General features: G+C 44.5%; 1 protein-coding gene across 2 annotated transcripts in view; it reads right to left on the reverse strand.

The window, feature by feature from the left end:
- GPM6B (glycoprotein M6B) overlaps positions 1-22,836 on the reverse strand; it is a 154,023-nt gene extending 131,187 nt beyond the window's left edge. Inside the window, exon 1 of one of the 2 annotated variants that reach the window (XM_073664635.1) lies at positions 22,688-22,836. In XM_073664635.1, coding sequence (XP_073520736.1) covers positions 22,688-22,691 — 4 coding nt within the window. In that variant the 5' untranslated portion in view covers positions 22,692-22,836. The remainder of the gene's footprint in view (positions 1-22,687) is intronic. The other variant, XM_073664632.1, reaches the window with a different exon arrangement.
- Between the last annotated feature and the right edge of the window lie 790 nt (positions 22,837-23,626).

The following is a 23,626-nucleotide window of genomic DNA, read 5'->3' on the forward strand; positions in this document are numbered from 1 at the left end:
ATCAGTGATGTGTGATCTTCCTTCACTCCCTGCATAAAACGACGTTTTTGCAGTACCATTTTTTTAATAAGTTCACAATAAATACATTAAAGGGTTATCCCTCCCCCACCGAAAGAAAACAAAAGCAGGATATAGAATAACTTTATGATCTCAGAGGGTTCAATTGCGGAGATCCCCAGCGTTCCCAAGATTGATGCTCAGCAACCCTATCGTGAATGGAGCAGAGGGTGTGCGCACGCTCGGCCTCCGCTCCATTCATTGTCTATGGGACTGTCAAAAAAATCCGAGCGCTGTTTGTGGTTATTTCCATAACGAATGCAATAGAGATCGATCATGCGCTCCTCTGCTCAGTATATATGGGTTAACTTTTTTTTTTTCTGAAAAACCCTTTAAAGCATAAAAAAAAAATAACACAAAAAAAAAAAAAAAATGTATGAGTTTTATTAAAGCAAATTGCTGAGTGGGATGATTTTTCTCACTTGTCATCCATATACAATCCTTTTTTTTTTTTACTGACCAGTTATTAATCTTTTACTGGAGTGTTTACAGTTTCCTATATTACAGAATTTTTTTTCTCGCACCCATTTGATTTCGGAGTGAACTCGCACCATGCTTGAGGAAAAACCATGCTGCGTTTTTCCTCAAGCAGAATACAGCTGAGAAAAAAAACAACGCAGATCTGCACGGCCTCATTGTATAACATGGGTAGGAGTGCAATCTGATTTTTTTTTTTTTTTTTTTTTTTTTATTTATACGGTTGTGCGAGCAAGCTCTTACTGTCACGTGCTGCCTAACTTCTCCTCCTGCTTCTCTCAAGGAAGCACGGACTGTACTATTTCACTGAACATGGAGAGAATTAAAAAGGGCAGCTTGTCCACACCTCTCAAACCTCTTAAGCTCCGTATAGGATGGGGGCACCAAACTGACTTCTTGCTCGGGTGAAGGAAAACCCAGATACACCTCTGGTTATACCCAAACTGATCAGTAACTTTATTTTCACTGGACAACTCCTTTACATAAACAACACAATCAACTGCATACACATAAGAAATGAACGTGATGGCTCACTGGTTAACAATGACATCTTGCAGCCCTTGGCTTGTAGATGTGAATTTGTCCAAAAGCAACATCTGGACCTGTGAGGGATTCCCACAGTCCAAAAACATGATTAGATTGAGAGTCCCATAGGAGACATGCACGGATATGATTCTAATCTGTGAACAGAGCTGCAGAATATCTTGGCACTATATAAACAATGAGAAATAAATAAAAGAAACATTAAGTAGTAGGATGTGTGCAAGTATATAGTATATCCTGAAGGACTTTAGTCTGAACTCACAGATAAATGTTATTTTGCCTATACAGAAGGAAGCTTTGTGAAACTAACATATCGGTATAAGGCTGGTTTCACACATTTCGACTTTCATAGTACGAGTTTGGACCTCAGTGTTCGGACTAGATGCTCACCTCCTGACTTAAACTCAATAGCCTCATATACAGTGGGTACGGAAAGTATTCAGACCCCTTTAAAATTTTTCACTTTTTGTTTCATTGCAGCCATTTGGTAAATTCTAAAAAGTTCATTTTTTTTCTCATTAAAGTACACTCTGCACCCCATCTTGACATTAAACTTTTTGCAAATTTATTAAAAATGAAAAACTGAAATATCACATGGTCATAAGTATTCAGACCTTTTGCTCAAATATTTAAGTCACATGCTATCCATTTCCTTGTGATCCTCCTTGAGATGGTTCTACATTGGAGTTCAGCTGTGTTTAATTAAACTGATACGACTTGATTTGGAAAGGCACACACCTGTCTATAGAAGACCTCACAGCTCACAGTGCATGTCAGACTAAATGAGAATCATGAGCGCAAAGGAACTGCCCAAGGAGCTCAGAGACCCAATTGTGGCAAGGCACAGATCTGGCCAAGGTTACAAAAGAATTTCTGCATTACTCAAGGTTCCTAAGAGCACAGTGGCCTCCATAATCCTTAAATGGAAGAAGTTTGGGACCACCAGAAGTCTTCCTAGACCTGGCCGTCCAGCCAAACTGAGCAATTGTGGGAGAAGAGCCTAGGTGAGAGAGGTAAAGAAGAACCCCAAGATCACTGTGGCAGAGCTCCAGAGATGCAGTAGGGAGATGAGAGAAAGTTCCACAAAGTCAACTATCACTGCAGCCCCCTCCACCAGTCGGGCCTTTATGGCAGAGTGGCCCGACGGAAGCCTCTCCTCAGTGCAAGACATATGAAAGTCCACATAGAGTTTGCTCAAAAACACACGAAGGACTCCCAGACTATGAGAAATAAGATTCTCTGGTCTGATGAGAAGAAGACAGAACTTGTTGGTGATAATTCTAAGTGGTATGTGTGGAGAAAACCAGGCACTGCTCATCACCTGCCCAATACAATCCCAACAGTGAAGCATGGTGGTGGCAGCATCATGCTATGTGGGTATTTTTCAGCTGCAGGCACAGGACAACTGGTTGCAATTGAAGGAAACATGAATGCGGCCAAGTACAGAGATATCCTGGATGAAAACCTCTTCCAGAGTGCTCTGGACCTCAGACTTGGCCAAATGTTCACTTTCCATCAAGACAATGACCCTAAGCACACAGCTAAAATAACAAAGGAGTGGCTTCAGAACAAATCTGTGACCATTCTTGACTGGCCATGCCAGAGCCCTGACCTAATCCTAATTGAGCATCTCTGGAGAGATCTGAAAATGGCAATCCACCAACGTTCACCAACCAACCTGACGGAACTGGAGAGAATCTGCAAGAAAGAATGGCAGAGGATCCCCAAATACAGGTGTGAAAAACTTGTTGCATCATTCCCAAGAAGACTCATGGCTGTACTAGCTCAAAAGGATGCTTCTACTCAATACTGAGCAAAGGGTCAGAATACTTATGACAATGTGATATTTCAGTTTTTCTTTTTTAATAAATATGCAAAAAATGTCTACATTTCTGGGGTTTATTCAGTCAAGATGGGGTGCAAAGTATACTTTAATGAGAGAAAAACACATATATTACTTACCGGTAATGTGTTTTTTCGGAACCCATGACGGCACAACGAGAGAGGGGATCCGCCCTTCAAGGACAGGAAACCTTCAAGATAAAAAGGGCCGCACCGCTCTCCGCCTCAGTGGATTACAGAGTATGAGAGGACACTCCGGTTGGAGTACATAATGTTATTAACTATATACAAATTTCACCCATGTGAATACTTCAATACCCACCAACCGGAAGGTGATTACCATAGTGATAGGGAGGGCATGTAAAGGTACCGGTAAGTAATATACGTGTTTTTCTGTCACCCATGATGGCACAAAGAGAATTACAGAGAACTAGGTATGCAAGGGAGGGACCACAGCCTGCAGAACCCTTCTCCCAAATGTGAGATCAGAGGAGGCAGAAAGGTCAAGCTTATAGTGATTATAGAAAGTGGACGGAGATGACCATGTGGCCGCCTTACATATTTGCTCAATGGGCACGTCCGCTCTTTCTGCCCAGGAAGCTGCCATGGCCCTTGTAGAGTGGGCCTTCAGATTGTTAGGAGGATCTCTGCCTGACCCTATATAGGCCACCGTGATCCACCTTGATAGAGTGCCTTTTGAGACCTTCGCCCCTTTCCGGGAGCCCTGAAAGGAGACAAATAGAGCCCTATCCTTTCTCCATGATCTTGTGGATGCTAAATAATGTATAAGGTAACTCCTGACATCCAGGTATGAAATTTTTCCTCCTTGCTATTTCTTGGTTCAGGACAGAAGGATGGTAGGGTTATCATCTCCTGACAAATGTGAAACTTGGATACAATTTTAGGTAGGAAAGCAGGGTCTGGTCTCAAAACTACCCTATCGTCTAGAATTAACAAAAGGTGGATCTGCAGATAGAGCCTGTAACTCACTAACCCTCCGTGCTGATGTTAAGGCCACAAGAAGCATTGTTTTTAGGGTAAGTAACTTTATGGATCCTGAGCTAAGGGGCTCAAAGGGAGAATTTGTTAGTGCTAAACGCATTAAGTTCAAATCCCAAGAAGGGACCCTTATTATAGGGGCTGGTTTGGTTCTACTGCATGCCCTCACGAACCTGGAAATCCATTTGTTACCGGCCAGATTATAATTATACAAGGTCCCTAAGGCAGAGATTTGGACCTTTAGGGTGCTAACCGCTAGGCCTTTTTCCAGCCCTTTTTGAAGAAATTCCATAATGGACTTTACGAGAACCCCCTCCCCAGGGAGAATCCCTCAGATGACAAGAATTTCTTCCAGGTTCTACCGTAAATCTTAGTAGTGATCGGTTTCCTACTACCTAGAGGAGTAGTAACTAGATTTGATGAGAATCCCCGACCTTCTAGCAATGACCTCTCAAGTTCCAGGCCGCTAAGTGCAATCCTTTCACCTAAGGATGGAATATAGGACCTTGAGCAAGAAGGTCGGGAATCTCTGGAAGAATCCAGGGGTTCATGATTGATATGCTTCTCAGCCAAAAGAACCATGGTCTCTAGGGGCCAGAAGGGAGCTATGAGGACCACTCGTGCCTGATCCTCTCGGATCTTCCTCAACACTGCTGGAATTAGGCACGTTGGGGGAAAGGCATAGGCTAGACTGAAATCCCATCTGCACTGGAAGGTGTCTACTACTAGAGGATTTTCTGTGGGATCTAGTGAACAGAACTTTTTTAGATTTGCTGTTCTGACAGGTCGCAAATAGGTCGACCTCTGGAGACCCCCACATGGCCACTAGCTGATGGAACACTGAATGATTTAGGGTCCATTCTCCCTGCAATAGTGGCCTGCGACTTAGAAAGTCTGCCTTCGTGTTGTCCTCTCCTCTGATATGAAGGGCATTTAACGAGAGAATTTTCCCTTCCACTAGATAAAATATCCTCCCCGCTACCCACATAAGAGATTTTGAGCGAGTTCCCCACTGGTGATTCACATATGCTACATTGGCCTGGTTGTTGGACAGAATTTTTACGTGATGTCCTTGTAGAAGGGGTAAGAAGCGGATTAGTGCATTCTCTACTGCTCGTAGTTCCCACATGTTTGAAGACTCCAGACTCTCCTCCTCTGACCAAGTCCCCTGTATTGGGTGGTTGTCTAGGTGCGCCTCCCACCCCCTGGGGCTGGCGTCTGTGGTAATTACTCTGGTAATAAGGGGAACCCAGGGGACGCCTGTCCGGAACGTGTTCGTCCTTAACCACCAGTGCAGTGACTGAATTACATTGTGAGGGAGTGTTAATCAGCCCTCCAGATGCATCCTGAGGAGGACCTCGTTCTTTAGGACGTCCCAATGTAATTCTCTTGAGTGAAATTGGGCCCAGCATACTGCTGGAATGCAGGAGGTGAGGGACCCCAGCAGAGACATAGCCCCCCTGAGAGTCATTACTGGGTTTGCTATGGCCGCCGAAACCAAGTTTTTTATTTTTTTATTTTTACTGTTCGGGCAGGCGGCATTCCTGTCCAACTGAATCCAGAGAAAGGCCTAAAAAGATCTGAGTTGTTTGCGGGATCAGTTTTGATTTTTCCAGGTTTAAACACCATCCTAAGTTTTTTAAGATGGTGCACACCTGATCCACTTGGGCTAGGCAATGATCGTGAGTTTTTCCCACTATTAGGAAGTCGTCCAAGTACGGGATGATCAATCTGTCTTCCTCCCTGAGATGAGCAGTAACCTCCGCTATTAGTTTTGTGAATATGAGCCACTGCTAGGCCGAAGGGAAGAGCTCTGTACTGAAAGTGCCTGACGACTCCCTGTACAGTTACGGCCACTCTGAGGTATCTCTGAAAGTCGTGATGGATTGGCACATGATAATACGCATCTCTTAGGTCCAACACTGCCATGTAGCAACCGGGAAATAGAAGGCTTATCGGTGATCTTATTGTTTCCAACTTGAATGATGGAATGTTCAGGAATTTGTTCAGGCCTTTCAAGTTGATAATCACTCTGTATGAGTTGTCCAGTTTCTTTACAAGAAATAAGGGGGAATAGAACCCTCTTCTTTCCTCTTGTGGTGATACCTCCCGTAAGACATTCTTTTGAAGGAGGCCTGAAATCTCTTCCTCCAGTGCCCGCTGTTCCGGTAGAGAGGATCTTAAAGCAGTCAGGATAAGTCTCTCTGGCGGGTTACTCATAAATTCCAGCTTTAATCCTGATTTTATCAATCTGAGGATCCACCTGTTGGAAGAGATCCTTTCCCAGGCTGGAAGGAAGAGAGAGAGCCTCCCTTCCACCTGGGATGAAGAGTAATTTTGGGGGTTTATGACTATCTTGGGAGCACCAGCCGAATAAAAACCCTTTTCCTCTTCTGGAACGATCCTCCCATCTAGGTTGTTCGGTGGATGTTCTTCTGCGGTTAAGTTTCTTCCTCCGAAAGGACTGTTTGAAAGCCGAGAAGGAAGATTTAGGAAATCCCTTCTTGTTGTCCCCTGCTTTTTCAAGAATTGTGTCAAGAGAGGTACCGAAAAGAAAATTTCCTTCACAAGAGAACATAATTTCACTTTTCTCTGTATATCCCCTGGGCAACATTTCAGCCAGACTGCTCTACGGCCGGCATTAGACAGGGCTGCAGATCTAACCGCTAATCTGGCGGAATCTGAAGAGGAGTCAGATAAGAAGGCCGCAGCTCCTTTCAATACTGGTAGAGAGGCCAGAATGGAGCCCTGTGACTTGTTGTTTTTAACCTGGTCTTCTAACCTGTCTAACCAAACCATGAGGGATCTTGCAGTTCAGGTTGCAGCTATGGCTGGTTTCAATGCCCCTGCTGATTATTCCCAGGTACCATTAAGGAAGGTATCTACATTCCAGTCCAGTGAGTCCTACAGCATCCCTGTATCTTCAAAAGGGAGAGAAGATTTTTTAGAAGCCTTGGACACCGCAACATCCAGCTTCGGGGGTTTATTCCAGGATGCGGTATCTTCCTCATCAAAGGGATATTTTCTTTTGAAGGAGGATGGAAGGGGACCCTTTTTCTCCGGCCTATCCCACTCCTTCTTGATAAGCCCCTGCACTTTATCGTTAATCGGAAAAACTATGTTTTTTCCGATCCAGGGTACCGAACATAATATCTTGGACCGATTTTTTTGCCTTCTGGTCAACTAACCCCATTGTGGACCTGACGGCTTTAACTAAGCTATCAACACTCTCTAGGGGAAAACAATGACCTGTGCCTTTCTCGCTATCCGAAGAGGAAGAGTCAGTAGAGTCATCCAGCATTCCCTCATCGGATTCTGAGTCTGAAAGGGTGGGTGAGGTTTTTGCTCTATGGGTCTGGGATGCTTCTTTTGACTGAGAAAATGATTTTAGCGATCTTTCCACCTCAGACCTAATAAGGGTTTTTAAATTTGAAGCAAAGTCCGGAGTTTCCTCCGAAACTGTTTCTTCAATACATGGCTGGCATAACTTTTTAGGCCAGTCCTTAGTCGGACCCCGTTCACACAGGGCACACATCCTGTATTTGGATTTCCCCGTACATTTTTTAGGGACATCCTGACCAAAGGAAAGGTGGAAGGAGAGGGAGAGACAAAACAGAAAAAAAGTGTACATTAATACATCGACTTTCACGTAGCTCACTCACCACCCAGTAGATAAAAACAGGGTACCAGAACGGGAGGCAGGACGGTATCCGACATTTCTCCTCTGCAAACCGTGGAATCATCAATCCTGCTTGAGCTATGCCAGCTGGATCTTGAATGTTTGGTGCTTCATGTCCCAGAACGCCCACTGCTCCCGCTCTGCAGTGGACGCTGCTCCTAGGTGGGCTTCTAGTGCCGAGGCTGTACACGCTGCAGCGGCTCCGTCTCCTTGTGCTGCTGCTCTTGCTGCTGATGCGGTGGGGAGGGCTGCTGTAAGGCCATTATGGTGCACTGCGCCCCTGCCTAGCCGGTGATCTACCCTTAAGCACTCTCATTTGTGCCAGGGAGATCACCGGTCAGCATCCCCGCAGCTTCCGGTACCTCCCCCGAAAATTACATCCGGGGGTCAGAGGTCCCGGTGCGCGACTTCCGGTTTCGTCACCTCCGGTCGCGCACCGTGACGTCACATCTGGGATGTGGGGTTGCCGGCCTCCATGCTGTGTAGGTGCCGCAAACCCCCGCCCGCACGCGAGGAGACCAATGTTGGCGCCCTCCGCGGCGCTTCCAGGACACACAGGACTGGCCACAGCAGAGACTGTGCCCTGCCACAACTGACCGGCCCCGGTCTGGGTAAGACGAAATCTTCCTGCTGTTGCCGCCGGCGAGTCAGAAGGTCCCCCATCAAGGACCGGAAACCACAGGCTTATCTTGCAGGTTCCCTGTCCTTGAAGGGCGGATTCCCTCTCTCGCTGTGCCGTCATGGGTGACAGAAAAAATTAACTTTTTAGAATTTACCAAATGGCTGCAATGAAACATAGTTACATAGTTTATAAGGCCGAAAAAAGACAAGCGTCCATCCAGTTCAGTCTTGTGCACTGCAGCTATTCCGCAGCGTTAAGTGAGTTGGACATCACCACTTCCTCTCCCAGAGAGTTCCAGAGTCTCACGGCTCTGACCGTAAAGAATCCCCTTCTATGGTGGTGCAGGAACCTCCTTTCCTTCAGACGCATAGAGTGCCCCCTTGTCTTTGTCACCATCCTTGGTATAAACAGGTCATGGGAGAGATCTCTGTACTGCCCCCTGATGTATTTATACATGTTTATGAGGTCTCCCCTAAGCCTTCTCTTTTCCAACGTAAATAGGCCTAATTTTGACAACCTCTCTGGGTATTCTAGTCCCTCCATTCCCTTTATTACCTTAGTCGCCCTCCTTTGTACCCTCTCTAGCTCCAGTATGTCTTTCCTGAGCACCGGAGCCCAGAACTGTGCACAATATTCTAAGTGCGGCCTTACCAGCGCTTTATACAGAGGAAGAACAATGTTCTCATCATATGCCCCTATTCCTCTTCTGATGCATGCCATGACTTTATTTGCCTTCGCAGCTGCTGCCTGACACTGGGCACTCCAATTTAATTTGCTATTAACCAAGACGCCCAGGTCCTTCTCCATGTCAGATTTCCCCAACGGTTTCCCATTTAATATGTATGGGTGACTGCTGTTTTTCTTTCCCATGTGCATGACCTTACATTTATCGGCATTGAACCCCATTTGCCATTTTTTGGTCCAACTCCCCAATTTATCTAAATCCTCCTGTAGCTGTGCCCTATCCTCATCTGTATTAACTACTTTACAAACAAAGAGTGAAAAATTTAAAGGGGTCTGAATACTTTCTGTACCCACTGTATAACAAGATCATGAATGTCTGATGTTTGAAACTGGCTCAAGAGCAGCAGAATTTTCAATATATTGCAATGTTATCGTCAATTTATAGAAATTGCAAATCTGTAGCGACAATAGTAGACTGATAGATGCCATACTCCAAGAACAATAGATATTTGCAAAGGTTCATGCTTTTTTTTTTTTTTTTTTTTACCAGGAGGATGCCACTTCAATATTATTAACGAAACACGTCACATAGAACTGATAGACCACGTTAAGAGAACCATACAAAGTATGTAAAACTTGACCAAGTAGTGGGCATTCTCGGCTCATCCAAAGAGCATGGGGGCATGCATATCATTCCTCAAGGGCAAATGTTCGGTGTTAAGAATCATGCCGGATAATGTGATCCCATAAAAGTTATAATGCTGTAATATGCTACTAGTAGGATATTCCCCCTTTACCCATTGATGTACAGTAAATGAGTATTCATTATGCTGGGCATGTTTACTTAAGTTGGAGTCCAGTAAAGCAGCAGTCAGCCATCCTCTATTTCATGTGCGTGTATTCGGAGTTTAGGCCTAGAGCTGGCCTTTGAAGGTTGAGAATCAAACAACTAATGAAAAAATATAAAAATTACACACCTTAGGCACCACAATAAATATATTACAGTTTTCATCAGTTTTTGTCTGGAGCATTCTATTAACAATAATGTGGCTGTAACCTTTCTCATGTGATAGGCTTGTGCAGGGATTTTTGCTGTCTGACATGTGCATTTATTTGGTGCCCTAGAAAGTTAATTTACAAAAAAAAAAACTATTTCATGTGAGTAACTGCATAACGATGTATCTAAGATTCTCCTACTCCAATCCTGATATTTCTCTTTTACAAGCTACCTTATGCAGAAAGCTCGGACATGGGACGGCTACTCAGCACAAAGAAGACAAAGATATTGACTACTGCCAGGTACGACTGGGACGGAGTTGAACTGAAGTTGTAAAGGACTTCAACCTACTCGGATCAATACTCACTCGAGATGCAGCAATGACACCAGAAGTCAACAGCAGAATAGCTATGGGGAAATCAACAGTGAAGTCACTGGACAAGGTCTTCATATCAAGGAACATTTCACTGGCGATGAAGACACGGCTCGTACAGTTTGGTCTTTTCTGTGGTAACATATGGATGCAAAAGTCAGACGAAAAAGAAATAAGACAGAAGAAGAATGGACGTCTTTGAAATGTGGTGAAGGTTCTTATCAATACCAAGGATAACAAGAAGATCAAACAAATTTATTTTGGAACAAATCAAGCCAGACATGTCACTTGAAGGATCACCAAGCTATGACTTGTCTACTTTGGACACATCCTACGAAGAGAGTAATCACTGGAGAAGGGCATCATGGACAGACAACTAGAAGAAACAAGGTGAAGAGGAAGACCAGCAACCCAATGTCTTGATACTCTCAAGATAATAGCAGAGGACACCCTGGCGGACTTATCAAGGCTTGCACAAGATCAATCTTCCTATAGATCATTCATCCACCAAGTCGCCATTGCTCAAGCAGATCAAACATTGAGTACAGTTAAACAGAGTTGGATCGGGCGCCCTTCATAATGAGAAAATAGTAAAAGGAGCTAATGATTATACAGAATTTTATTCCAGCTACATGACTACGGATAATCCTTATCTAATAATGGCAAAATAGGATCCAATTTAACTACCCAACTATGGAGAAATCCAGACAACTTATAAATGTCCATTGTGATGCTTGTCGAAAAAAAAAAAAAATTAAAAAAGGTAAGTCAGCAATAATACACTAAAGGGGGTCATCAGACAACATGATTTTACCAAAAGAGATTCTCAACTATAAGTTAAAAGGAGGGAATAATATTTCTTTGACAACCAATTGACTGACCAAGAAAATAAACCAAATGTCACATGATGCTTAAAGAGGACCTTTCACAAGTCTTATGGTGGCTGTATCATGAAAAATTGTGGCTGCAAAGCCGAATAAAACTATTTTTATTTTTGAATTTCTCTTGTAAAGATTAAATTCTAAATTATGGTAAGCCCAAGGGGGCATTAGCAGACGTTCTGCTCTGAAGGCCTATACTTTTTTCCCCTGAGCAACCATTAGCAGAAGGGGTCTTGCAGGGGAAAAAAGAAACAAGCTTCCAGAAAACCATAGAATAGGCTTTTTCTGTGTGAGATATGTGATGACACACAGTCCTGCTCTCCAATAAGATCTCTGCTCCACCCGTGTAAAGTACAGCAGAGCTATGTGTCATTACAAACCCTAAGGCTGTGTGCCCACGATGCTTTTTTTAAGCGTTTTTGCAGCGGCAATTCCGCTGCAGAAACGCTTAAAAAAACGCTTGGTAGAAGGCCTGCCATGCTCCCCAATGATAATCCGCATGTGCTGTGCATATGCTGCGGTAATTTCTGCTGCGGATTATCATTGCGGAAAAAAAAGCAGCACTACCAATTATTTTGCGGAAGTGCTGCGTTTTCGCCGCCATTGACTTGCATTGGAAAGCATAGATTACGCATCACTGCATCTGTACATGTGGAATCCATGCGTTTCAATGTGCGGATGGTACCCGGGTCTGGAGGAGAGGAGACTCTCCTCCGGACCCGGGTACCATAGAACCTGTAAAAAAAAAAAAGAATAAAATAAAAAAATATATATTATATTTACCTTCTGATGGCCTGCGGTGCGCTTGTCTTCGCTTGCCGGCAGATTGCGGTGGACTGAAGGACTTGCGCTGATGTCATTTAGTCATGTGACGGCAGATCCTTCAGTGTACCGCCGCGATCTTCCGGCAAGCCAAGACACATCGAATAAAGACTCCAGGGGCCATCAGAAGGTGTATAGATTTTTTTTTTATTTTTTACCATTCTTTAAGGTCACACTATATAAATCCATGCCGTTTGCATGGATTTATATAGTGTGACCAAGATGTCAAGCACTTTCCAAGTGATGCTAAAATCACTTGGAAAGCGCTTGTCAACCCGCATGCGGAAATGCAAGTGAAGAACGCTTCACATCCGCATGTCCCTGGCAGGAAAAACGCATGTACAATCCGCATGCGTTTTTTCCGCCAGGGAGATGCAGAAACGCTCAGGAAAAAATCCGGAGCATTTCTGCATCATGGGCACATAGCCTAATAGTAGCTTTCATCTACTGTCAGTAGAGGGCTGTCAGTGTAGGGGATGGGGGAGTACAACAGAGCTGACAGTGCCCAGAGATGAAATCTGCAAGAGGTGATAGTAATGACACATAGCTCAGCTATGCTCAACATAGGTGGTGCAAAGAACAGTGAGGAGAGAAAGGCTAGGTGTTAATCACATCTCATTTATTCCCCTGCATGGTGCCTCCTGCTTATGATTGGTAGAGACTTACAAATATATTTGAGTGGTCGCCATTTTTCTCAACTGGTAATGGCCATGAAGAGGTTAAAAAAAAACCCACAAGCATACTCAACTTACCACTTAGCTCTCCGGCACCTCGGCTTCTTATACTCCTCTGTCAAGTCCTCGTTGCATCTTTTGTTCGCCACTGCGAGCGCTGAAATCTCTTTCTCGCTAGACCGGCACTAATGCGCCTGGAATGGTTCTGCGCAAGTCGTGACCTCATGACTTTTTGAGCACTCGTGCAGAACTCACCTGAGGACTGGACAGGCGAATGTGAGGCCAGAAAGGTGAGTATAATATTTTTTTTCTATATTACCATATTTTTCGGACTATAAAGCGCACTTTTTTCCTCCAAAATTTTGGAGGAAAATGAGGGGGGGGGGGGTGTCTTATAGTCTGAATGTTGGGGGGGGGGGGTGTATATATATGTGGGGGGGGGCGGTAGCGGTGGAGGAGCGGGGCACAGGAGGCAGCAGACGCCCGCTGCAGCCTACACTGTCCCCGCTGCTAAAGAAAATGAATATTCACTGCTCCCCACGCCCATAGGCGTGGGGAGCACTGAATATTCATGCTCCTTAATAGTGGTATACAGTGTAGTCGCGCTGCGGCTCCTGCTGCTGCCGGAATCGCCTGTGCCCGCTGTTAAAGGGCATGAATATTCAACCTCTCTCCACGCCCATGGGTGTGGGGAGGGGGTGAATATTTATGCCCTTTAATAAGCGGGCACACGAGATAGCCGGCTGCAGCAGGAGCCGCGGCGCGGCTACGCTGTGTGCCGGCTATGAAGGAGAGTGAAGTCACTGCTCCCCGTGCACACAGTCCCGGCATAGGGACCAGTGACTTCCGGCAGCTGATCTCTCCTTGTGAGCCGCGCATGGTAGTGACGACATGCGCGGCTCACATGGAGAGATCAGTGCAGGCAGACAGGACGCAGCGCTGGAGGAGAGAAGAAAGGTGAGTAGGAGTGTTTATTTATTTTTTTTTTTTATGTGCAGCATGATGGGGATAAGGGGTGCCATGCCTACCAGGATTGAGGGTGAGGGGTGCCATGCCTACCAGGATTGAGGGTGAGGGGTGCCATGCCTACCAGGATTGAGGGTGAGGGGTGCCATGCCTACCAGGATTGAGGGTGAGGGGTGCCATGCCTACCAGGATTGAGGGTGAGGGGTGCCATGCCTACCAGGATTGAGGGTGAGGGGTGCCATGCCTACCAGGATTGAGGGTGAGGGGTGCCATGCCTACCAGGATAAGGATGAGGGGTGCCATGCCTACCAGGATAAGGATGAAGGGTGCCATGCCTACCAGGATAAGGATGAGGGGTGCCATGCCTACCAGGATAAGGATGAGGGGTGCCATGCCTACCAGGATAAGGATGAGGGGTGCCATGCCTACCAGGATAAGGATGAGGGGTGCCATGCCTACCAGGATAAGGATGAGGGGTGCCAGGCATACCAGGATAAGGATGAGGGGTGCCAGGCATACCAGGATATGGATGAGGGGTGCCAGGCATACCAGGATATGGATGAGGGGTGCCAGGCATACCAGGATGGAGGGATGCCAGGCATACCAGGATGGGGATGGGGACCACGTATAAAAGGAAGGGGGGGGCATATATACCAGGATGGGGGATATTGTCAGAATTGGGGGACATTACCCCTATACCAGTGTCAGAAGACCCCCTCCCCCTTAAAAGTGCATCATGACCACATTTTTTGCTTACATTTTTTTATTTTTATTTTCCTCCTCTAAAACCTAGGTGCGTCTTATGGTCCGGTGCGTCTTATGGTCCGAAAAATAAGGTATATTTATTTTGCTCTAGGGTCTAGAGCAGTGGTCCCCAACCTTTCTGACCTTGAGAGCCACATCCAGCTCCCACCCTTCTCACAGTAGTGAAAACAAAAGCCCCCATTACGGGTATAATGATAACCAAAGCTTTTCCACAGAAATGACTCTGAAACAATACCAAAATCCAGGGGTTTCCACAATATCCCCATTTAGTATTCTCCCATCAAGCACTTCCAACACACGGTCGCATCCAGCTTCAAGCACCTCCTCTGACATATAGTGTCAACCCGTCTCCAGTGTACCATACTTAATGTATCTCTAAACCCCTAAGACCAGTATATGCGCATCCAAATCTGCTCTTCTGTGCAGGGCTGCTCACAAAATTCACCATTTTGAGATGTGCTCTTCATACCTGTTTGCTAGACCTGGAGCTAATGCACAAGCTAGCAGACATCTGCGAGCCACGTGGGGATTCCTGAGCTACAGGTTGGGGACCCCCGGTCTAGAGAGACTCCAGAGCATAATAAGGGGCATTAAACTACTCTGCAAATCAAGTTTCCTGGGAAGATCTGCGCAAATACTCCAAAATTTGCCTGATCACCTAATCTAATGATTGGTCAACATCATACAGTGGTAAAAGTAAACGCCCCTGGAGAAGAATCGCCTCCTCGGGCTTAACATAAATTAGAATCTAAACATTACAAGTTAATATGTCCTCAAATGAGATGAGAAATTTAAAACTAAAAACTAGGTTTTACTCGGCTCTGCAGCCACTATTCCATGATGTGGCTGGTTTAACATGCTCAAACTGGTGAAAGGTCCCCATTCAGCACCTTTAGCTAATGTGTATTCTGCTATGTTGTGGAAGTGTTAAAAAGCCTGTCAAACTGACAGTTTCCCATGTGAACCATTTCATCCCGGACAATAGCATCACATGATTGGCGACTGTGAGAGAATTACACCATGTTGTGAACAAAAGCCAAGATGCCATTCAAACAAACGATTCAGCCAGACAATCAGATTAAACAGCCGCAGCCACATTAGCCGGGCTACAATGCCACAATGTGTAGAGCAGATCACTTCTCATACACTATGTGCTCCATTTATTCTACCAGAAAAGAAATGACAGTGAAGCAATCGTACCCATATATTTCTATCAGACACATAGATAAATGTATTAGAGACTGTAGACGTGTAAAACCATAGACCAGAAACACTTCTATCTGACAAACACCAGCTAGCAAGGAAAATATTCAGGTGGTTATGTAATAGCATAGCATCAGGTTGCGGTTGCATTTATTGGATGATACTTGAGGGGTTTTTTTCTGGCGTTCAGCAAAAAGTAATACTTTTTACTACTAACATTACAAAAAAGAAGCTGCTTAAGTGTGGCCAAATTTGGACAAAATTCCTTGGAAACCTCAAAACACGAAATATACAGAAGACTGCCGTTTAGGCTAACACACCCTTAAAATAAATAAGTCAACTATACTGGAATTTGTAAGTGTGTGATGCGGTTACTTTGTAAGTGGTGCCATGGAAAGAGTGGGTAAATTACATTCTGAGCAGGTCAGCCTTACCATTTATGTACCCACATATCAGCATACAGGGTTTCCACTGGTTACATTTCTCTATATCAGATTTTCAAAATGACTTCGACCTGTGATGTGGATGTCAAGATTGTTATTCCAGCCTTCACATCAGAATCTGCAGTCCTTGCCCTGAAACCTTAACTCTTATCTAATGTTAATATGCGGCTATAAAAGACAGCTGTTAGGTTTGGAAACAATGGAAATAAGCCAAGAAAGGCATTAAATGGAGAATAATTGAAGAGCAACTGGTTTACTTTCTAGGCATCCATCATTTTCATTTTGAGCGATCAAGTAATGAACCACAAAATTATTAGGTGTATGCAACCAGGAATTTCAGACTGAACTGGGGGAAGTTATTTTCCTATTCTAAATATGTCAGGAATAGGACTCGCTTTCACTTGCGATTACATCGGCCGAATGCAATCCGATAAAAAAAAAATAAAAAATAATAATCGGATTACATTCAGACCAATTTAATCCTATGATGGTGTGCTCAGTGGTGTTTTTTTTTTCCAGCTACAATCGGACTGCAATTGGGCTGGAAAAAAAAAATCGCAGCATGATGGATTCAGATCGCACGCACCCATATAAGCCTATGGGTAACACCAGAGTGCAGTGCGATTCCCGCCGATGCCAGCAACAGAGGAGAAGGAAAAATTGATTTCTCTATCCCCTCAGCAGCTGTGCTGCGATCCTCTCTGTGCGAGCACAGAGCACTGACATTCAGCTCCCGCCCGCAGCAGAGCAGGATCCGAATGTCATTAGCATCTCGCATCGGATGCCATACACTAGTGGGACCCCGGCCTTAGACATAGGTCCCGATTAATCAAGACCAGCATGTAGGAGTCAGACGCTCTCTTAATGAATCAGGAGTGTCTGATAAGTGGCGTGCGTCTTACTGCGCTGGCCCTACACAAATCCTACACTTGAGTAAGATTTCTGGAGTAGGGAACCCCACAACTTGTCATAAATTAGATGAGCTGTGGTGCAACGACCCCACCGCACCCCCATCTAGAGAAGCCGGCTTAACCACGCAAACTGCCACTAAGTTTTTGCAGAATTCTGAGTTGCGCCAAACGGCTGTCACTTTTCAAAGCTTTTAACACCACAATTCTGGCGTTAAAGCTTTGATAAATTGGGCCAAAAATGCCTGCCACTTTGCTAGAAACAGTGCCACTTTGTCTATGGGCTGTATGTGGTATTGCAGCTCTGCCTCTTTAACTTGATGGCCAATAAGCTTGGAGGCAGTCTATGCAGACATTTGAGGCTATGTTCTGACAATGAGCATTTGGTGAGTTTTTGATGTTGCAGATTTTCTTCAGCATTTCTGCACCTATTTTGTGGTTTTGTTTTGTTTGTTTTTTTCATTACATTTTTAGTGTGTTTTCTACATGCGTATTTATTGCGTTTTCTGTCTCCTTTGTTGTTATGTCAAGTTTTCAATTTAAAAAAGCTGCTTTGGTTTTGATAAGCCCTGGTATTTGGCTTTGACAAAAATATATTAATACAGTCATGAGTGAATTCCAAGTGTTTTTAATCTATTTCCTCACTAAAAATGCATAGTTTATTTTTTACCTGCTGGTCTTTCCATGGGGAGAATCTGCAAGAGAAATGGATATGCTGCAGATTTCAAAGACGCACCACAGGTCAGTTTGAGCTGCAAAAAAAGCACACAAAAAAAAAAAAAAAGCACAGTGGACGTGAGATTTCTATAAATCCCATTCACTTTGCCGGAACTGTAAGATCCTGCGTTTTTGTTCAGTGAAAATATTCAGAGTCAAAAAACTCACCTACCACCGAACCAAACCATAGGTTATATTCCCATTGGCTATTTCCACTGTTGACCCATCAGAGCGTAAATACGGTCATTGTGAAACTGGTTTGATTAAGCCATGGGTTCACAGCCAGCACTGACCTGGGGGAAGTGGGTGATGTCCTCAGAACGTCACTTTATGCTGCCGGTTATCAAATCTGCATCTCTGCTGCAGATTTTCTCCGCAAGACAGACGTGCAATTGCTAAAAAATATTGGTGCAAAAAAAATCTGCTTCATCTGCAACATACACTTGATGGTTGATAAAGGAAAACCTCAAATGCTTCAATAAACCAGTGAAAAGTGATGCCTTAAAGGGGCTCCCTGGCAATAAAAATAGTGTAGGAAGAGTTAAAATATGTGAACATTGAGAAAAACACCCCCTTAGCTGTCACTATGAGGAAACATTAATTGATTTGCCCACCCCAGCTGTATCACGCAGTCACCAATACATACTAGTTCATTCATTCCTATAACAGGGGGCTGGTGAAGCAGCTGGCCGGGGGTGTCAGGGCCTGTTCACATGATATGGTTACAACTGGATACAGATGTGTTCATTACTTATTACAGAAAAAAAAAAAACAATCCATAAATATTAAAAGTGATGCATGTCTGATGATTATAATATTGCTGCAAATATTTTATCAGTAACCATGAACTATAAAATGATAATCACAATACTCCGCACAAGTGGTTACAAAATCAAACAAATAAAGGACACAAGATTTTTTACAAATGTCGGCACCAATATTTCAGTATTACCGGTAATATTGTTCATACAAGGTCGGGCAAAGCAGGAAGTCAGAGAAGTGAAGCTTCAGCCAATAGCTGCAGAGCAGGAAATGACATCATAGGAGGGGGCATAAATTTGGCAGTGGTAAGAGCCCACTAAAATACAAACCTTTTCTTTAACCTTTCATAGTGGTAAGGGCCTATAGTGTACGGAGATCCATGAAAATGTCGGACTGAAGTGAAAGAATTAACAGATCTGATTAATTAACAGGTTTTATTAGTTATGAAAAAATGTTGGTAATTTCCTTTAAATCATCCAATACATTAAATCAGTTCTCTCTGTGTAGAGATAGACTGTAAACCCTACAGTAGTTGTATCTAGCATGAAGGAAGCACCCACCTCAATACACTGAGCACATCTACCCGCCATGCGCTGCCAATGAGCTGGTAGAGCGAATGGCATTTAGGATGAAGCAATCATCTATCACTTAGATCAGCATACCCTCCTACACAAAGTTATAATAAGAACATCAATTTTTAAGCTTTGCTGCTCCTATTTTTGACACCTAACATTAAACTTTGGGGCTTAGCTTTTTTAATTCATAATTAAACAAGGAAGACTATTTTATATACAGACATGAAAATGTTGGACGTATAAGGTAAGGTATTAACAGAAAAGAGAGGCCAAGTAGAAATGCAAAAATGCAGATTTAGCCTCCACTGCATTGCAATGAGTGAACTTTGTGATAGAAAATCATGGAGGGCATGTGATGAATGTGCCCATCCCTCTGCAGAGTGTGAATGGGGATCTGTAGAAACTTTATTCTCTTACTTAGTTGTGAAATTTCAGCGTGTATTCCACAATTGAAATTGTAAAAAAAAAAATGCAATGTGTTAACTTGGCTTTAGTGTATCTATTCACATGGCAGAACTTGTATTGTCAAGGTTTTCAACGTCAAAAGTATATTGACCCCTGAAATACTTTTCAAGAATTTAGTTTTTGGACCCCTTTGTGTGCACTAGAATTACAGGAACAAATCTATTCCCTACAACAGCACATCTGGACATTGAGGAAACTTTCTGATTGGCCAAAGTGTGACAAAAATGGTGTCCCCTCCTACTTCCCTACACGGTTACCCAGTACTACTTTTCCTCTGATTGTTCCACTCCTGATTTTGTCTTAGAAATACTGACGTAAATTACTGACCAAAATACTGACAGTGTGAACGTGGCCTAATAATGCAGAGCAGCCTAAAGACACATCCCCAGAGAATGCTGTGAGCAATGCCTGCTTGGTGACAACCATATATAAACTAGAAAATCGGGCAAATTAAATCAAAAGGACTATATATTAATAAAAAAAAATCATCCAGGGAGCAAGGGAATAAAATATGAGCAGAAAGTGGACACTTATGACCCAGTGACAGGTCCTCTTTAAGAAATGTTTAACACATTACAGACAATATGTGGCATTATACAAAGTGTCCAGACAAAACATGCTTAATGGATAAGATGTAGCCATGTATGGATGCCTGAATACAATCAGATGCTATGATGGACGCTTAGACGAGCAGGTAGGTTCGGTTCCCCATTTTCAGTGCAGATGTGGTCTCAAAAATAAGACTGATCCCACATTTCTAGAACTGAATTAATGGTCAGAGAAAAATCTTTGAGCATCAGATCTCTGAGCCAATATGGTGCAGTTAGATTTCCTGTAGCTGTATAGAAAACCCACAGATAAAAGTCTCAAACGCAACGATCTCTCCCACCTAGGTGCATATGAAAGAATAAGGTAGCTTTATCAAGCAGAATTTAGCATTTATAAAAGAGGTGTTGGCTCCTGATCAAAAAGCCATCTGAGATCCTTGGTCTATTTCCATTCCAGCTTTAAAATCCAGCTGTTTTTTTAAGATGACAAAACCAAACTGTTAAGGACGGCTAAGCAGATGGAGAAGCACTCAGTGCTTTTACTCAACACATCAGATCCCTTCACCTCCCTGTGACATATTGTGGCTCCAAAATAATACTCTACGGAAAAAGCGGATTTGTTTTTTACATTTTCACCGGTGATTAAATGTTCCATCAGACATGTAGGATATCAATTCACATGTAAGTAACCCTTACTGCCACACTGCATAATTCCACTCCTAATATCCCGTGTCCTCACAGTAAGCCTACTTTAAGTAGAGAACGAGACAGCAGATTACCAGCCCTAAGGAGAGCACAACATGGTTTATTCCCTGCCATAAAATCACGAGACTAGGGAAGCGACAATGCTAACCAAAACGTGGATGACCATCCTTACTTCAAGGAGACTGTAATCTACGAACCCCCAAAATAGGTAGGGCACTGTTCATACATGCCAGGCCCCGATAAGTGCATTAGGAACCGGTCAGAAACCTGCTGTGCACAACAATTCCATATAGCAGCTAACTGCACAGAGAGCACGTACAGGGGGCATCCAGAAACCCCCAGAATCACAGAAACGTCTTCGTAGAAGGAGAAGAATAGGATATTGTCACACACTCAATAGTATGAGACGATTCCTGGGTGAGATTATTGAGGACTTTGTCAATAGGATTAATAGAAATGAAGAAAATAAAAAGAATTGATCTCGCCCTTTAGATTCCTCAGATATAAAACTGGGTAATTACATTTCTAAATATCATGGAGTAAATGTATCTCACGGAATATGAGAAATAGGTTTCATGCATTAGCTAGCCATGTTGGCGCAACATCATTAAAGTTTGTCTCATCCCATCTTACTCGCTTTTATCACAAGGGGCTTAGTGTTAAAATATAACACCACTGTTATGGGGCAACACAGTATGTATACATGCAAGCGGTCATACAGGATCCTCAGTGGACGGGTAACATCCCCCATGTGGATGGGATACAGCCACATCCTCCCCCCCCATAGACAGGTCACAGCCCCCACACCACCCCTGTGGATGGGATATGGCCCTCTCCTCGCCCCCCATATGGTGGGATATTTATGCCACTTTATAGATATACCCAGACATTATGTGCGCCTGCATTAAATGCCCCTGATGTAAACCAGCCATAGCCCCACAAGCACAACAAAGATATAAGTGATTAGAACAGTCACTATAACATAAACCGCGCCATATTCCTAAATCTCAGAGAGTTCTTCAGTTAATGAGAAGATCAGGATGGTTCGCCCGCTCTTCCTCTAGTATAAGCTCGGCTGTGTCATCCCCATTCATTCCAGCAATATTAAATCAATGCTTAATAGGAAATTAGCACATAACACTCCCTTGTGGGGATGAGCACAGAAATCGTGAAGGGTGATGAAATGGTCACACATTGCTCTTATTCATAAAGTTTCTGTCCCCTCACCTGGCACATTACCATACGGGACCGCCGGTGCCCTCACACCTGGTACATTCCCATACGGGACTGCCGGTGCCCTCACACCTGATACATTCCCATACGGGACTGCCGGTGCCCTCACACCTGATACATTCCCATACGGGACTGCCGGTGCCCTCACACCTGATACATTCCCATACGGGACCGCCGGTGCCCTCACACCTGGTACATTCCCATACGGGACCGCCGGTGCCCTCACACCTGATACATTCCCATACGGGACCGCCGGTGCCCTCACACCTGATATATTCCCATACGGGACCCCCGGTGCCCTCACACCTGATACATTCCCATACGGGACCGCCGGTGCCCTCACACCTGATACATTCCCATACGGGACCGCCGGTGCCCTCACACCTGATACATTCCCATACGGGACCGCCGGTGCCCTCACACCTGATACATTCCCATACGGGACCGCCGGTGCCCTCACACCTGGTACATTCCCATACAGGACCGCCGGTGCCCTCACACCTGGTACATTCCCATACAGGACCGCCGGTGCCCTCACACCTGGTACATTCCCATACAGGACCGCCGGTGCCCTCACACCTGATACATTCCCATACAGGACCGCCGGTGCCCTCACACCTGGTACATTCCCATACAGGCTGCACTGGAGTGAAACTTTGCAAAGTTCGGTTCAGCCTCAGTAACGGAGCAGATAGCGGTTTCCGGCACAGGGGGCAGATCTCACTGACAAGCGCGGGGACCACTCACCCATGATGTGCTCGGTGCGGCGCCTGCTCTGTGCCCTGTGTGCCCGCTCGGGATGGTGCTGAGATGTTGCAGCTGGCTCCTAGTTCATTGGCGATGTAGTAGCCTGTGCAGCCTGACGAGCTCTGCAGCGCAGGAGGGGGCGGGCCAGTGACGTCATGCAGCCGTGCTGAGGGGCGGGCTCTGCTGCAGCGAGATTTTATGACGTCACCGTGGACCCAGTTTTTTTTTTTTTTAATTGGGCTGCATTCACACACGGCTTCTAAGACACATGTTAGGGGCTTGCTTGTTTTGACATGTGCACATGAAGAGCAGCTGCAATAGAGGAGATGGGCAGCATACTGCAGACATTTCCCTCTTTCACTTGTTTGGGCTCCTCCAATGCCAGGAAATGTTTTCTATATATTATTTTGTTTTGCTCTGGGCATCTACACATATAGCATAAATGAATTTCTAATATTTGCATCCAGAGTGAAAAAACAAATGCAGAAGACTTTATCCTGATCCCTGTGTGATCTCCCCCACAGTGAGTGCCCGGGGGGCTGTGACGACCTGTGACATGGCTGCCTTATAGAGCAATGGGCGCTGTCTACTGTATTACATGAGGCCTGCAGGAGAAATGTGGCCACTGCCACCTCCAGCAACAGAAGGGCGGACTAAGGCCACGTTCACACCTCAGTATTTTACATCAGTATTTCCAGGAGTGGGTGATAAATACAGAAGTGGTGACGTGTTTCTATTATACCTTGTTTCTGATTGTTCCTCTCCTGGTTTTGGCTTATGAATACTGAGGTAAAATACTAACCAAGTACTGAACATGTCAATTACTCTTGCAGTACGATAAGTTTTCTGTGCAGATTTTCCCCATAGACTTACATTAGATACGGAAAATCTGCAGCAAAAAAAGCATCAAAAACGCATGTGATCCGCACCTACGTATGT

The sequence above is a fragment of the Phyllobates terribilis genome, unplaced genomic scaffold (genome assembly GCF_046119375.1).
Source record: "Phyllobates terribilis strain yellow unplaced genomic scaffold, ASM4611937v1 Scaffold_2__4_contigs__length_985480577, whole genome shotgun sequence".
In the NCBI taxonomy this organism is placed as follows: domain Eukaryota; kingdom Metazoa; phylum Chordata; class Amphibia; order Anura; family Dendrobatidae; genus Phyllobates; species Phyllobates terribilis.